The sequence below is a fragment of the Octopus bimaculoides genome, chromosome 4, assembly GCF_046866305.1.
Source record: "Octopus bimaculoides isolate indiv1 chromosome 4, ASM4686630v1, whole genome shotgun sequence".
Taxonomy (NCBI): Eukaryota; Metazoa; Mollusca; class Cephalopoda; order Octopoda; family Octopodidae; genus Octopus; species Octopus bimaculoides.
Window position 1 is genome coordinate 117817377 of NC_142931.1, and position 17500 is coordinate 117834876.

General features: G+C 38.9%; 1 protein-coding gene across 2 annotated transcripts in view; it reads right to left on the reverse strand.

Moving 5' to 3' along the window:
* The window catches only part of LOC106876364 (uncharacterized), an 85306-nt gene that overhangs the window by 567 nt on the left and 67239 nt on the right, over positions 1-17500 (reverse strand). For both annotated transcript variants that reach the window (XM_089351224.1, XM_089351225.1), the window contains exons 3-7: positions 9356-9460; positions 5900-6022; positions 3368-3469; positions 2596-2811; positions 1428-1548 (exon numbers count right to left, since the gene is read on the reverse strand). In XM_089351224.1, coding sequence (XP_089207350.1) covers positions 1428-1548; positions 2596-2811; positions 3368-3469; positions 5900-6022; positions 9356-9460 — 667 coding nt within the window. The remainder of the gene's footprint in view (positions 1-1427; positions 1549-2595; positions 2812-3367; positions 3470-5899; positions 6023-9355; positions 9461-17500) is intronic.

Consider the following 17500-nt stretch of genomic DNA (forward strand, 5'->3'; position numbering starts at 1 on the left):
TGCCTGATAAATTCAAAACAATATGAATAAATAAGCAAAAAATTGAACAAAGATATTTGAATATTAAAGGGATAAATATTTCTTTCTAATTTTGACACAAGACCTGAAATTTGTAGTGGCGGGGGCTAGTATATTACGTTGCCCCACATGCTGAACTGATATCTATTTTATTGATTCCCAAAATAATGAAAGGCAAGGTCAACCTTAGCAGAACTTGAACTTGGAATGTAAAGATGAGTGAAGTGCAGCTAGGCATTTTGTCTGGTATGCTAACAATTCTGCCAGCTTGGTAGAATTTGGTTTCAAATTTTGGTACAAGACCAGTAATTTCAAGGGAGGAGTAAGTCAAATAACATTGACCCCAGTGTCCAAATGGTACCTATTTTATTGACACTGAAAGGATAAAAGGCAAACTTGACTCTGGCTGAATTTGAACTCAGAATGTAAAGATGGATGAAATGCTGTTAAGCCTTTTACTTGGTGTGCTAATGATTCTACCAGCTCACCTCCTTATGTTGTCAATAAATATCAAAGACCTGTATGTGTCCACTGTAAAAATGCATAGTCTAGTGGTTAGGATACTGTGCTCAGGATCATAAGGTCAAGGGTTCGATTTCTAGATGGGGCCATGTGTTCTTAATCAATGCATTTCAGTTCATGTTGTTCCTGTCAACTCAATGAGTACCAGCTGAGTACCGATGTAGCTCTCTCTCTCTCTCTCTCTCTCTCTCTCTCTCTCTCTCTCCCACCAGCTGTCACATCCTTGATGTGCTATTGGGTCTGTAATGAGAGGGCCAAGAGGGTATTTAGGTCTGCTCATGGCGACAGATGAATAGTACCACTATGCTTTTGCTATATTAATGTTATGTGTGTCTTTGGAGTGCTTAGCAACTCACACGTTTATTTTATGAGCAGACTGTTCTGTTGATCAGATCCACTGGAACATTCATTGTTGTCACCAATGGAGTGCCAGTTTAGTCAACAGACCATCATAATTCAACGACACAGACACACACACACACACACACAGATGCAAACACATATGTAGATAAGGATACATATACATCATAGAAAGACAGAATGGACTAAACAGAATAGGAGGAGACACATGGGATGGAAAGTTGCTGAAGAGGTCACAGGTGAGCGACGAAAAATTTCCAGACAATGGACATTAAATAAGAACAGTAATAAACAAGTGAAGAATGAATATATAATGTGTGTGCTTATTTGGCAAGAGAAAAAAGACCATCCTGAAATATAACAATATCTGTTTCAATACAAAATTTCCCATCAGGAACCGAGCAAAACAAATCCATAAATGCACGCGCACACACACACACACACACACACACACACAAAGAAAGAGTTTTAAACACAGATGCAAGAATTGGACTTGATGTTAGTATAAAACTTAGATGTATGCCAACCTTTCTTTGATATGTTTTAGGCCACAGGTTTCTAGCCATTTAGCAACTTGAGTTTGGTTCCAGAGCATATATGCTTGGTTGAGGTTAGCGTTTTTAGCCTGGCACAGCAGATTGGAGTTGGCTGTGAAGAGAAGATAACAGTGGAAAATAATAAACATGAAAAAAGGATGAAATTAGGGGTGTGCCATAGGAGAGAAACAGATAGATGTTCAATATACAGGGTGGCCCAAAAGTAGATTTACAGTTATTCAACTATCCCTTTCACATTCATATATTAACAGTTTAGATCTTAATTATAAAAAAAAATATGAAACCATTATTCTATGCTAATTTATTTTATTTTGTCAAGCTCCCTTTTCAATTTGTAAGACAGAAACTTAAATGTAATAAAATGCTTTAAAAGAAATTTAAAGTGCCTATGTGATAACTGTAAACCTACTTTTGGGCCACCCTTTACAGAACAGGAAAGAGAAAGATTGAGAAATGGAAAAGCTTAATGTATTTAGTACTAAATGTCATATTTGAAGAGCAGAACTAGTCTGGTTCTGTTATTTAGCCTCAGGTCAGCTGTGATTGAGCAATACTATGCTCAAATGCATTCCAGCTATGACCATGCCACTTTGCAGGGCATCTTTGATGTTATGTGAAGGCACATGGCCTAGTGTTTGAGCTCCAAATGCAAAGAGCCAAAATTATGCTGCAAATCATTTTTTTCTGATGCTCTAATGATTCTACCAACGTGTTACCTTACAGGTGAATATAGAAGATTAATTAGGAACTGTGAGTATTCATCACATTCATACCTTTCCTAGTTGCACTTGGAAATCAAAACTGGTTTTCATATTTGATTTGCAACAAAAAAACACCTGCCAAATAATGTTATGGTAATTATTTTTTTAAGTAATGATATCTTAATAAGTAATGATTTGTCTAACAAGCAAAGGTATATGCCAATACAACCACTCACCTGTTTCAGAAAAATTGAATGGGAAGTAATACAAATGTTAAATGGAACCTACAGATGTAGGACATTTATGATAACAGTTAAAGAATAGGAGGTATTTACAACTAAAAGTAGAAAATAAGTTGTATGGAACATCTTACTGTATCCCCCATTGATTGGACATAGTGAGAAATATTAACATTTTAAATAATTAAAGATACTAACCAACATTAATGAGTGATTCATCTTTGGATACCAATAAACCCCTATTGCCAATTTCCTTAAAGAGACGAGGCAACTGGATATCGAAGTCTTTTGAAGTACTAAAATCAAAGTAGAGTCTTGTTCCCACAAGCATGCCAAGCCACCCATCAGGAATATAGTTCTTTTGTACCATAAGTGGAATTATGTCTTTCCGCAATCGAAAAACATATTCGGATTCTGAAAGCAGAATGAAAGAGTTTATGCATGTGAGTTTGCAATATAATGTGATATATTCTTGGATATTCTATGTATTTTATCTTCCTTTTTAATGATTTTTTTTCTATTTTGTCTTTATCATTCCAAACTGACTTTTAGTCTATTTACTATTTTTTTCTTTCTCCTAACTTCTCTTTTACACCTCCATATATATATATATATATATATATATATATATATATATATATATATATATATATATATATATATATGCATACATACAAACAAGGTACATTCCAGAAGTTTTGAAACTTTTTGAGGAGAAGCAGCTATAACTGTACCAGATTATTGTAATTTTAGTATATCGTTACTATACATTTATTATTCCAGTTTGAAGGAGACGACTGTAACAACTCTTTGATCACAACCTGCTATAGTAGAAGACACTTGCCCAAGTAGCCACACAGTGAGATTGAACCTAAAACCATGATTGGAAAGTAAATTTCTTACCAGACAGCCACACCTGGATCTATATCAATAGTTAAAAAGAAAAGTCAGTTCCCTCAAATTGACTTACCTGTGCGACAGTTGGGGCTATCTTTGTAACTTTGTGAAACTCCAATTAGTACGACAGCTGACCTCTCGACAGCTAGGGCCATTGCTTCTAATGTAGATCCACCTATAATATGAAAGACGAATCTGTTGTGATTAAACTGCATTCTGTTTAAAAGAATTGTTTAGCATTTTTTTCACTCAACCTCTTTTTTTTTTATGACCAGTTTCATGGGATTATGAAAATATTATGCTTCAAGTTATCAATGATATTGGTTAATTTCTTATTCAATAATTTCTTTTTTCTTTCTATTCTTTTACTTGTTTCAGTCATTTAACTGTGGCCATGCTGGAGTACTGTCTTTAGTTGAACAAATCAATCCCCGGATTTATTCTTTGTAAGCCTAGTACTTATTCTATCGGTCTCATTTTGCGGAACCCCTAAGTCACAGGGATGTAAACACACCAACATAGGTTGTCAAGCGAAGGTGGGGAGACAAACACTGTCACACAAATACACACACACATGTGTGTGTATATATATATATATATATATATACATACTCCAAGAGAGTTAGGGGTTGAGGATTCAACCCACTAAGGGATAATATCTATCCAATATACTGCTGGGAGGGTACCCAATTATTGTTACACTAGTGTTATACGAAGTGCAATAAGTGGGTGTGGGTAAAAGGGGGTTATTTTACCCTAAATTTATATAGCAATGAGAAAATGGAGGAGAATATGCGGTATCCATCGACTTGCAGACAATGTATTCCGTTGATTAATCTGTTTATTTTATAACTAAATTGACAAAAACCACAATACATACATATATATATATATATATGACAGGCTTCTTTCAGTTTTTGTTCACCAAATCCACTTACAAGGCCTTGGTCGGCCTGAGGCTATAGTAGAAGACACTTGCCCAAGGTGGGACTGAAGCTGGAACCATGTGGTTCGGAAGCAAACTTCTTACCAGCCAGTCAGCCACTCCTGTGCCTACTTTAGTCTAAAGGATTGAGTTTCAATATAATGTTGATGTAGGATGAGAGAAACCTTCAGAGCAGAGGCAAAGAAGCTCTAATCTATATTTATATTTACTCTGCTAACTTAGTATTGAGTACTCTTTTTTTTTTTTGAATAAGCAATATAGAAAGAAATAAAAACTATCAGAGATGACAATGATGATGATGTGTGTGTGGGTGTTTTTATGCACTATTGTTGTTCATCTCTCAAGTCAGTAGTGTTTTTGAAAATCTATGAGAGGTTGTCATGTTTTTAGCAAGATCAAAGAATTCTCTCCACTCAACATTGCCTCTCTTTTTTTCTTACCAACCACTTCACAGAACATTTGGTGTATTTTATCATGGCACCAGCACTAAAGAAGTTGCCTGTCCTTTGCATGACTAGAGAGTCTTCTCCATGCTTTATATTTTTTTTCTTCCAATACAAATATGACAAAAAGAGTGAAAGAATGATCTTAAAAAAAAAAAATTTCAATGAGTAGAAATTTAGAAAATAGAATGAATTTTGTACTATACTAAATCTAATTTTGTATTTATGTAACATTTTCTAGTTACTGAGTACATTTAAGAAAGGCATAAAGTATGCGTGTCTGTTTGTGTATTACATGGATGGCTTTACTACTGAGATTTTAATCATGCTAATTTTCTATTTTTTGAAATACATGAGAACGTCAGCAGGCATGATTCTAAGAAACTATTTTAATTTGTTAATATGGTTTAATGCTTCTTTGAAAGTATTAAGACTAACATAACATTCAGAATAGAGATGTGATATCATAAAAATAATAATAATAATAATAATAACTACAAAACTATGTCCATGGAAGCTATATGGTGACTGTTAAAAGTGTGATGATACACAGTGCTACATCTGATAGAGATTTCAGTGACATCTATGCATTCATGTGAATGATGGCAAAGCCACATGTGAAGATAGATTTATTCCATGCTTGTAGATTTAATGACACTTACTGTAAGACAGTTGATCTGAAGTTTTTGTTTTTTTTTCATTTTTTTTTCATTTTTTTTTTTGTTTTTTTTTTAAATTTTAATTTTTCCTCTGACTTCATTGATTCCAAGTTTTATGTCACGCAACCCCAACACTGTCATAAGAAAAAGGTAATCATATCTGCAGTGAGAGTCAACTCTATAAGAACCTTTTTGTGTGTGTACATATATATATATATATATATATATATATATATATATATATATATATATATATATATATATATAAGCAATGTTAAATATATATATATATATATATATATATATATATATGTACATATATATATACATATATTATATACATATAAAAGTTATATATACATTATATACATATATAAGTTATATATTCATTATATATGTGTATATATATATATATATATATATATACACATATATATTATATCATATATGTGCATGTATATATGTGTGTATATATATATATACATATATATATATATATATATATATATATATATATATATATATATATATATAATGAATAACTTCACAGAACTTACTCATGTGCTCCACATCCATCCACACTTTGTAGCCAGCTAATTCCAATTTTTCTTTGATCTTTAGCATTATTGGTTGGACATCCCATTGGTAACTAATCATAATATGAGGAATAGACAAGTTGTCTGAAAAGAATTTTTCAAAATGAGAAAAAAATATTAAAAAAAAAAACATTATGGTACCATATACAAATATTTTTTCTACAAAGGCTAAACTAAAATTTTCTTTTACTTATTTCACTCATTGGATAGCAGCCATGTTGGGGCACTGCTTTGAAGGGTTTAGTAGAACAAATCCACCACCACCACCATTGTCATCCTCGTCAATATCTAAAACGTCTGTTGTCCATGCTGGCATGATTCGGATGGTGTAACCATAGCTGGCAAGCTGGGGGAGGGTGGGGGTGGGGCTGCACCAGACACCAGTCTGATTTGGAATGGTTTCTATGGCTGGATGCCCTTCCTAATGCCAACCACTTAACAGAGTGTGCTGGGTGCTTCTATGTGGCACCACATGGGCACTTTTATGTGTTGCCTTGTGTGTGCTTATACTTATGTGGTACTGCATGGGTGCTTTTGTACTTGCTCATTAGTCAAGTACTTACTTTATCGGTCTCTTTTACTGTACTTAATTTGTTATGAAGACGTAAACAAACCAACACTGGCTGTCAAGTGGTTGTGTGGTATAAAGACAAAGACACCCACACACACACACACACACACACATGTATGACAGGCTTCCACACAGTTCCATTTACCAAATTCATGCACAAGGTATCGGTTGGCCCAGGGCTATAGTAAGAGACACTTAACCAAGTTGTTGTACAGTGGGTTTCAACAGGTTGCTAGTTTGCCTGTTCACACAAGGCTTAGTTTGTGAGACTGTCTTGCCTTCTCAACCTAAGGATGTCTCAAAGACATCTATTCACAAACATTGCAGTTTTCATGATAAAATGTGATCCCATGGTCAAGTGATTAACTCTGGGCATTAATAGGATCTGATTCACAAGGCAGAATTTTGATTCAATATGCAAAAGATACTGCAAGGCATTTAGTTCAATGTTTTGATAATTTCACCAATGTTCCACTCTGGAGTGATACATCATTTATAAAATTCCGAAATTCCAAAGTTGACCTTGGTAGGATTTGAACCCAAAACATGAAGTGTTGGAACAAATATCACAAAGTTTTCTACCTGATACTCTAACAACCTGACTAATTCATCTCCCGTTTGTAGTGTATTTAGAATTACATTGTCTAATGTTTCCTTAATTTTTAAGACCACTTTTTGATCAAGGTGTCCTCAATCAGCTGAAATGGCAGAATTGTTAACATGCTGGGTAAAAGTTCTTAGGAGCATTTCATCCATCTTTACGTTCTGAGATCAACTACTGTCAAGGTTGATTTTTGCCTTTCATCCTTTGAGTGTCAATGAAATAGGTACCAGTTATGCACTGGGGCCAGTTATGCACTAGCCCCCTCCCACAAAATTTCAGGCCTTATGCCTATAGTAGAAAAGATCATCATTATCATTGTTATTATTATTATTAGGCCTTTAAATGGCTCAGTGGTAGGAGTAAGGGTTACACCCACCACCCCTGACCTCTTTTAGGGACTTTGTGATTGATAAGAAAAGGGAGGATGTATTTTCAGACATAAAACATGGCCCCAACTGCAAATGCTTGCAACGTAGTCAAATTTTCCTAAAGTCAAATTTCCTGAAATTGTGTGATTTCAGGGAGATTTGACTGCTATTTCTTGAATGGCTGTTGTAGTAGATATTTTAGTGGTTTCATTGTAGGTTGTTTACAGTTATGGAATTATAGTAATGCGTAAAAGCAAGTACATATACACTCTCTCTCTTTTCTCCCTCTCTCTCTTTCCCTCCTCCCTGCCCATCTTTCTCTCTTCCACCTTGCTAGGTTTTGCTGAAAAGTTTAGCGAGACCACTGGAGGTGTGCCAATGACAAGTTTACATAAGTATATTCTGCTAGAGATATGGGTCAATATATTTTCCATCTTTATAGCAACCCTGGTAGAAAGAAAGAAACTGTGCTGAAGCCTATCGCAGGAGCCAGTCCATAGGATGTAAGACTTAATCATGTCACCTGGTTTGACCATTGTGTGCATTTACTGGAGTCCAATCTGCTGCAAGCGTTTGTAGTTGGGACCCTGGTCTTGCATCTGAGAACAAATTCTTCCCTCCATCCCACTACCAGTCACAAAATCCCTGAAAGGGGTCATGCATCATGGGTCAGGAGTGAGTGCAGCCCTTACTCTTCTCACTGAGTTCACTCAAAAACAAAAACAAAAAGATAAAAATATAAAAAAAGAACCAATTTATTTAACCCATGTCAACTCTGATTGAGTGGACATAGGATCAAAAGTGATTCGGTCATGACCACACTGTCTTATATTTCATTTTTTTTATCCATCTCTGTTGTATAGGTGCAGTATGGCCAACTGTCTGAAACTGGGTATATGAAAACTGCATAGAAGCTGATAGGGTGGACCGTACAGCCTAGTCACGCACTGAGCCATGCTGACGATTCTGCTTGTGAATTAGTTCAGAGAACACATGTCTGTGGAATACTCGGCCACCTACATGATAATTCAGGAGCAAGTAATTCAGTTGAGCAAACAATTGAATCGTCACTTTTGAACAGTAGAAATCCTCCTCCTCCCCCTCGTACCACCACCACCGCCGCCACCACCACGACCAGTACTACTACCACCACTTCTACAACTCCCTTACAGTTTTGTTTTTTTTTTGTTAAAAATGGTACGAAGTAATTTTTAAAAAAATTTGGCTGCTATTTCTAGCAAGATGAACAGCCACGTAAAGGATTCCTTCTTGGCAAGTCTTGAGCTTGTTTATATTTGATGATTTTGCTGTGTGACAGCTAACACATTCTCATCTTTCTCTTTCTGTTGGTCTACCTGTCTATCATTCCTTTTTCCCCACCTCTTCCTCCTTCTTTCTCACCATCTCTCTATCTTCTCACATCAAGTCTTCAGTCTTGGTGGCTAGATTGGCAAGACATAACTGGAGGCATGCCAACTAACAAGATTAGCTTAGTATAGTAAAGACTTTAGATTTTGATGGCATGTGCATACATGTGCGGTTCTGTGCATATGCCTCTGTGTGTATGCATGTATTTGCGTACGTGGATGTGCGTGCGTGAGTACATAATTAATTGTGTGTCTGTGTGTGTGCGCACATTGGTGTGTGTGCATGCAAGTGTTGGTGTGTGTGTAGATGTTCACTTTCATCTTTGTGTCTGTTTTCCCATATGAGTAAGGGTTTGATGAATATATATATTATCGAGACATTATTTTACAGTTGGATGCTCTTTCTGTCACTGACACTTACCTGTTTTTCAAGCAAGGGACCCATCCAGCAAATACTTTGTTGAGAGAGAGGATGTGTAAATAAATGTAAATAAATTGAGTACATACCTGGGGTACATGGAACATACACGTTACTTGATTGCAGTTCCCAGAAGATGCCACGGCCAGCATGACGTGATGCTTCACTTCCATGTGTGATAACTCGGTGCAAAGCTGCAAAAAGAAGACACAATAAATAGGATGGAGAAGCATTTGAATGGAGAATTTTTCCCCCAGCAAAACATAGGTTGAGAAAGATAAATTACAGAAGTAAATATCAAAATAATAAATAAATTTAGGTTTAGTGATCATTATTTCCCATTATATCATTGCTCTAAGCATGAAATCGTTAAATGAATTCATTAAATTTTTATTGAGCTCTTTGCTAAAATACTGTGTACTAGAAAAGTATGTTCATTCTATTTGCAAGGTATTTGCTTCTTTTATAACTGATTCTCACTTCTGTGTGCAAGCTTCAATTCTTAAAGTGTTTTTTTCTTTTTTTTTTTTTACAGGCAAAGAAACTGAAATACAGTTCTCAATATTTTTGGTTCTTTCTCTTACTCTCTGGCATTAATTTCTATACTTTCCTAAGTTTTCAACGACACCCATCTTGTCTTTTCTTGCAGGAACAATGCTTCAAAGTCTACATTGCGTAATATGTCTGAGTGTGTGTGTGTGTGTGTGTGTGTGTGTGTGTGTGTGTGTGTGTTTTGTGTGTGTGTGTAAGTGTGTGTGTGTGTATATTTCTACTTCAAACGATTTGACTTCAAAGAATTTTACTTCAAAGGATTTACAAGAATTAAGGCACATCAGCATATCTGATGCCACCAATTGGCTACATAGAATCACACAGAGCAGACAGTGAAATAATCCATACTACTGTTGTTAGGTAATTCTCAATTCCAATTATTTACCAATGATCTGATTCATTAGTGAATTTTTGGTGCTACATACATTATAATAAATAATAGATGAATGGAGTTTAAGAAAACATCTGATCTGATTCTCATGAGCATAAGAAAGAAGACAGCCTAAAAAAGAAAGAGTTCACACTTGGTTATTTGTCCAGCTGTGAAGGCACGTGGTTTAGTGGTTAGAGTATTCGGTCCACAATTGTAAGGTCATGAGTTCAATTCCTGGTGACACATTGTGTCATTGAGCAAGACACTTTATTTCATGTTGCACCAGTCCACTCATCTGGTAAAAATGAGTAGTACCTGTATCTCAAAGGGGCCAGCCTTGTCACATTCTTGTGTCACGCTGAATCTCCCTGAGAACTATATTAAGGGTACACGTGTCTGTGGAGTGCTCAACCAATTGCATGTTAATTTGACGAGTAGGCTGTTCCATTGATTGGTTCAATTGGAACTCTCATTGTCGTAACTGGAGTGCCATTTGACCAGCTAGAAATTATAGCCAAATGTCCTTCGCATCACACCCAACCATCTTAAATAATGGATACAACAGATGATATATCATACATAATCCTAGAAGGACTCACATTATATTAGAAATGAATGACATACAACTATCACACTATCCAAACAAGGAGACACAAACTTTTATTAGTATATATGTGTCTATGACAAGCTTCTTTCAGTTTCCATTTATGAAACCCACTCACAAAGCTCTGGTTGGCTTGCTCAAGGTGCCAAACAGTGGGATCGAGCCCAATATCATGTAGTTTGGAAGAAAACTTTTTATCCACACAGCCATGTCTACACCTATATATAAAACCATATATAAAAAAAAAAAACATAAAAAAACATAATCCGTTAAACAGTGTTTCTCAACATTTTGTGGTTCAGCAGCCTTTTGCCTGAACAATGTTTTATAAATGTCTGTTTTCTAAGTTTACAAGAAAGAAAAAAAAAAGAAAAAAAAAGAAAAAAAACAAAGCAAAATAAAAAAAATACTGATTATTTTAATCCATCAAAAACTAATTTTGCACAGCACTTTATTGATTTATTATCCATATTTTCTTCTTGTACTATTCCATCTAGCATATGCCTCTGTTTAGATATTTGCATAGAATAGTGCACCATGTTGATTTTTACCCAGTGTTAATTTTTTTTTACTTTATGGCAATTACTGAAGAAGACAAGGACTTGTATTGTGAAATTATATTTAGATTGTATTATTAATGCATTCTCGAGCAAAGAGCAACGTTACAATTTAAATTTTAAATAAAATACTCTTGCTTTTACTACTAGCATCAATGAATGAAACACATTATTAGTATTTGGCTAACTTTATGAAAAAGACCCCCACCAAAAAAAATCTATCATGTTCAATGAATTATTATATTCCAAAAACAATATTTAATAAATTTAATTATAGAAAACTAACTCACGCTTGATGAGATTTTTTAAATTTAAAAATAGGTTCAATATTCAGCAAAAAGATCCTGAAGTCTTTTATTTTTTTACATGTCTGTAATCAACTCCATTGTTTAGCAAACAGTTCTACTACCGTGTTGAACGCTATCTCAACAAGATATACTCTTTACTCTCTTTTACTTGTTTCAGTCAATTGACTGTGGCCATGCTGGAGCAACACCTTTAGTCGAGAAAATCGACCCCAGGACTTATTCTTTGTAAGCCTAGTACTTATTCTATCGGTCTCTTTTTGCCGAACCGCTAAGTTACGGGGACGTAAACACACCAGCATCAGTTGTCAAGCAATGGTGGGGGGACAAACACAGACACACATACACACATACATACATACAGCGTGATGTGCTGCTTGACTGGTCCCCCCTCTCTCTCTCTCTCTCTCTCTCTTTATATATATATATGATGATGATGATGATGATCTTTTCTCCCGCCATGCCTCTGTCTACCCCTCCATCCTCTCTCTCTCCCCTTCGTAGTTTTTCCTTTAAGGTCTTCAGGTTCTGGCTATATATAAATGAGAAACCCATTCTAAATTATCTCGCTGACGTACTACGACGAAATACCCAAGATGCAGATAAGATAGAGATTTTTATTTATTTACGGCCTCAAACATCTCAATACCTTGCGCTTTAGTTTTTTGTCCCTTATTATTTATCTTGTTTCTCTCCATGAAATTCAATTGAATTCAGTTGTTGTCTTAAATTCATGCTTATTCATTTTCTAAGCTTCCTAAATTCATGCTACGTTATATTCTAATCACCCAGAATTCATTGCTCTTTTAAAAAATTACGATTTATGCATTGTTGTCTCTCAAATATTTAAAATCTACAATTAAGAGCCCTCTCTACTCGCTGGCGGTACCTACCCACCACCACTACCCATTTTCCTTTATTCAAAAATTCTTATCGCTCCTTAAAATTATGGCTTTTAAGTGTTGATTTCTCAGCCCAAGAATTACAGCGTGATGTGCTGCTTGACTGGTCCCCCCTCTCTCTCTCTCTCTCTCTCTCTTTATATATATATATGATGATGATGATGATGATCTTTTCTCCCGCCATGCCTCTGTCTACCCCTCCATCCTCTCTCTCTCCCCTTCGTAGTTTTTCCTTTAAGGTCTTCAGGTTCTGGCTATATATAAATGAGAAACCCATTCTAAATTATCTCGCTGACGTACTACGACGAAATACCCAAGATGCAGATAAGATAGAGATTTTTATTTATTTACGGCCTCAAACATCTCAATACCTTGCGCTTTAGTTTTTTGTCCCTTATTATTTATCTTGTTTCTCTCCATGAAATTCAATTGAATTCAGTTGTTGTCTTAAATTCATGCTTATTCATTTTCTAAGCTTCCTAAATTCATGCTACGTTATATTCTAATCACCCAGAATTCATTGCTCTTTTAAAAAATTACGATTTATGCATTGTTGTCTCTCAAATATTTAAAATCTACAATTAAGAGCCCTCTCTACTCGCTGGCGGTAACCCGCCCTCCCACCCCCTCCACCGGAAGTTCATTCGTCTGTCATCCCTCTGTCATCCCACCCCCTCCACCGGAAGTTCATTCCTCTGTCATCCCACCCCCTCCCACCGGAAGTTCATTCCTCTGTCATCCCACCCCCTCCACCGGAAGTTCATTCCTCTGTCATCCCACCCCCTCCACCGGAAGTTCATTCCTCTGTCATCCCACCCCCTCCACCGGAAGTTCATTCCTCTGCCATCCCACCCCCTCCACCGGAAGTTCATTCCTCTGTCATCCCACCCCCTCCACCGGAAGTTCATTCCTCTGTCATCCCACCCCTCCACCGGAAGTTCATTCCTCTGTCATCCCACCCCCTCCACCGGAAGTTCATTCCTCTGTCATCCCACCCCCTCCACCGGAAGTTCATTCCTCTGTCATCCCACCCCCTCCACCGGAAGTTCATTTCTCTGTCATCCCGCCCCCTCCACCGGAAGTTCATTCCTCTGTCATCCCACCCCCTCCACCGGAAGTTCATTCCTCTGTCATCCCACCCCTCCACCGGAAGTTCATCCCTTTGTCATCCTGTCAACCTCGGCTGTCTCCCGGAACCCATCTAGTGGCCTTGGCCATCCTCTCCCCTACCTTTGGGTAGCGCATTAAGGTTGAGAAATGTTTGCAGGTTGTAGGTAATGTTTTGCTTATGAATTCTTCCAATTGCAAGTTTTCTTTTCAGGTACACGACACTGCTTTTCCTCTTCCCAGGCTACAGGCCCACACCCCCAACACCCATACTGTTAGGATTGGCACTCTCAACGTCGGCACGCTGAAAGGTAGATCTGGTGAAATTGTTGAGATGCTTGAACGGAGATGCGTAGATATGTGCTGCATCCAGGAAGTAAGATGGAGAGGAGGTTCTGCAAGGTTCCTCACAGGCAAAGAACACAGGTACAAGATTTTCTGGGCAGGGAACACTGACGGGGTCGGGGGCGTAGGAATACTTCTAGCGGAGAAATGGGTGGATAAGGTAATCGAGGTCGTTAGAGTAAGTGACAGAGTACTTAAGATCAGACTAGTGCTTCATCATAGATAGCTACTGTCATCTCAGCCTATGCACCTCAACCTGGGCTACCAGATGGTCTGAAAGACCAATTCTATGACACCCTCTTGCAAACTACCTCGTCGACGAGTGACAGGGACCTTCTCTTTGTGGCTGGAGACTTCAACGGTCATGTCGGACGTCGTGCTGGGGGCTTCCATGGCATACATGGAGGCTATGGCTTCGGTTCCCGCAACGAGGAGGGAACCAGACTGCTGGAGTTCTGTGATGCAACCAATCTTATGGTCTGCAATACCAACTTCAGGAAACCTGCCAGTCACCTAGTCACCTACCGCTCCGGCAGACACTCTAGCCAAATCGACTACATCCTCGCCAGAAATAGGGAAAGAGGGCGGCTTATAAATGCCAAAACCTACCCTGGCGAAGAATGTACCCCACAACATAGATTAGTAGTTAGCGACTTTGGGATCAAGGCAAAATGGGTGCCCAGAATTAGACAGGCTTGGAGAAGAAGGGTGTGGAAGCTTAAAGACCCTGCAAACGGACAGAGACTTAGAGACAAGTTACTTGAAGCATTTAACGAAATAGAAGGGGATATAGCATCATACAACGTGGAAGACAATTGGAGATTTCTGCGGGACAACCTGTTGAAAGCCACCGACCAGATTTGTGGGTGGTGTAAGGTCCCCTCCCAACCCAGAGTAACGTGGTGGTGGAACAAGGAGGTAGACAGGGCTATTAGACAAAAGAAACAAGCTTGGAAGGACTGGAAGAACGGTGGTAGCAGGGAATTGTACCAATGTGCCAGAAGGGAGGCTAGGCGACAGGTTTATTTAGCCAGAGGGGAAGCAGATAAGGAAAGATTTGCCAATGTTCTGCGCCGTGAGGACCAAAGACTCGAGGTATTTCGGGTTGCAAGACAGTGTAGGAGAGAGAATAGTGATGTTGTAGGAGAGAAATGTGTTCGCATGGATGATGGTACGCTTGCATTAAATGAGGATGCAAAGAAAGAGGTCTGGAGATGCCACTACGATAGATTGCTTAATAAAGAGAATGAATGGGAGAAAGAGAGCCTGCCTTATGTCGACCCAATAGAGGGACCAGCTATCCGAGTTGATAGTACCAGGGTAGATAAAGCAATTAAGAGTATGAAGACCGGGAAAGCCCCCGGCCCATCAGGAATCACTGCAGAGATGCTCAAAATATCTGGCAGTGTTGGCTATAGCCTAGTCACCCGTATTACGAACCAGGTGATACACGAAGGAGTCATACCCTATGACTGGTGTAGCAGCATCATAGTCAACTGCTACAAAGGTAAAGGGGACGCTTTAGATACAAATAATTACAGAGGCATCAAGCTGTTAGATCAGGTTATGAAAGTTACAGAGAGGGTCATAGCCCAACTAATTAGGGAGCGAATCAATTTAGATGAGATGCAGTTTGGGTTCGTGCCAGGTAAAAGCACTACTGATGCCTTATTTCTAGTGAGACAGTTGCAAGAGAAATACCTAGCCAAGGATAAACCTCTGTACCTGGCTTTCGTTGACATGGAGAAAGCCTTTGACAGGGTCCCCCGATCCCTTATCTGGTGGTCAATGAGGAAACTTGGGATAGAAGAATGGCTAGTGAGAGCTGTGCGAGCCATGTACAGAGATGCGGCCAGTAAGGTGAGGGTTGGAAATGAGTACAGCAATGAATTCCGGGTAGAGGTAGGGGTCCACCAAGGTTCCGTCCTCAGCCCCCTATTATTTACCATAGTCCTCCAGGCAATCACAGAGGAGTTCAAGACAGGTTGCCCCTGGGAGCTCCTCTATGCTGATGACCTTGCCCTAATTGCGGAGTCACTATCAGAACTAGAGGAGAAGTTTCAGGTGTGGAAGCAAGGTCTAGAATTGAAGGGCCTTAGAGTCAACCTAGCTAAAACCAAAATCCTAATAAGTAGGAAGGTAGATAAAACACAAACCCCTTCAGGTAGATGGCCCTGCTCAGTATGTAGAAAAGGAGTAGGTAGTAACTCTATAAGATGTACCCGGTGCAAGCTATGGACACATAAGAGGTGCAGCAACATCAAAGGCAGGTTAACTAGCAAGTTAGTTTTTGTTTGTGGCAGATGTTCAGGTGCAATAAAGACTGCAAACAAACAGGAAACAACTTCTATCTCATTCCAGGGTGAAAAACTAGAGGTAGTCGATAGCTTCCGCTATCTGGGCGACCAAGTTAGTAGTGGGGGTGGGTGCGCTGAAAGTGTAGCTGCTAGAATAAGAATAGCCTGGGCAAAGTTTAGAGAGCTCTTACCCCTGCTGGCGACAAAGGGACTCTCACTCAGAGTAAAAGGCAGACTGTATGACGCATGCGTACGAACAACCATGCTACATGGCAGTGAAACATGGGCTGTAACTGCTGAGGACATACGTAAGCTCGCAAGGAATGAAGCCAGTATGCTCCGTTGGATGTGTAATGTCAATGTGAATACCCGTCAGAGTGTAAGTATCTTGAGAGAAAAGCTGAACATTAGAAGCATCAGTTGTGGCGTGCAAGAGAGACGATTGCGCTGGTATGGACATGTGGTGAGAATGGAGGAGGATAGCTGCGTGAAAAAGTGCCACACCCTAACAGTTGAGGGAACCCGTGGAAGAGGTAGGCCCAGGAAGACCTGGGCTGAGGTGGTGAGGCAAGACCTTCGTACATTGGGCCTCACCGAGGCGATGACTACGGACCGAGACCTTTGGAAATGGGCTGTGCGTGAGAAGACCCGGCAAGCCAAGTAAGATCGTTGCCAGTGCCCCTGGACTGGTTCTTGTGCGGGTGGCACATGAGATGCACCATTTTGAGCGTGGCCGTTGCCAGTACCGCCTGACTGGCTCCTGTAGGATTTTCGAGCGAGATCGTTGCCAGTGCCCCTGGACTGGCTTGTGCGGGTGGCACATAAAAGACACCATTTCGAGCGTGGCCGTTTTCGTGCGGGTGACACGTAAAAGCACCCACTACACTCTCTGAGTGGTTGGCGTTAGGAAGGGCATCCAGCTGTAGAAACTCTGCCAAATCAGACTGGAGCCTGGTGTTGCCATCCGGTTTCACCAGTCCTCAGTCAAATCGTCCAACCCATGCTAGCATGGAAAGCGGACGTTAAACGATGATGATGATGATGATATATATATACATATATATATACGATGGGCTTCTTTCAGTTTCCGTCTACCAAATCCACTCACAAGGCTTTGGTCAGCCTGAGGCTATAGTAGAAGACACTTGCCTAAGGTGTCACGCAGTGGGACTGAACCCGGAACCATGTGGTT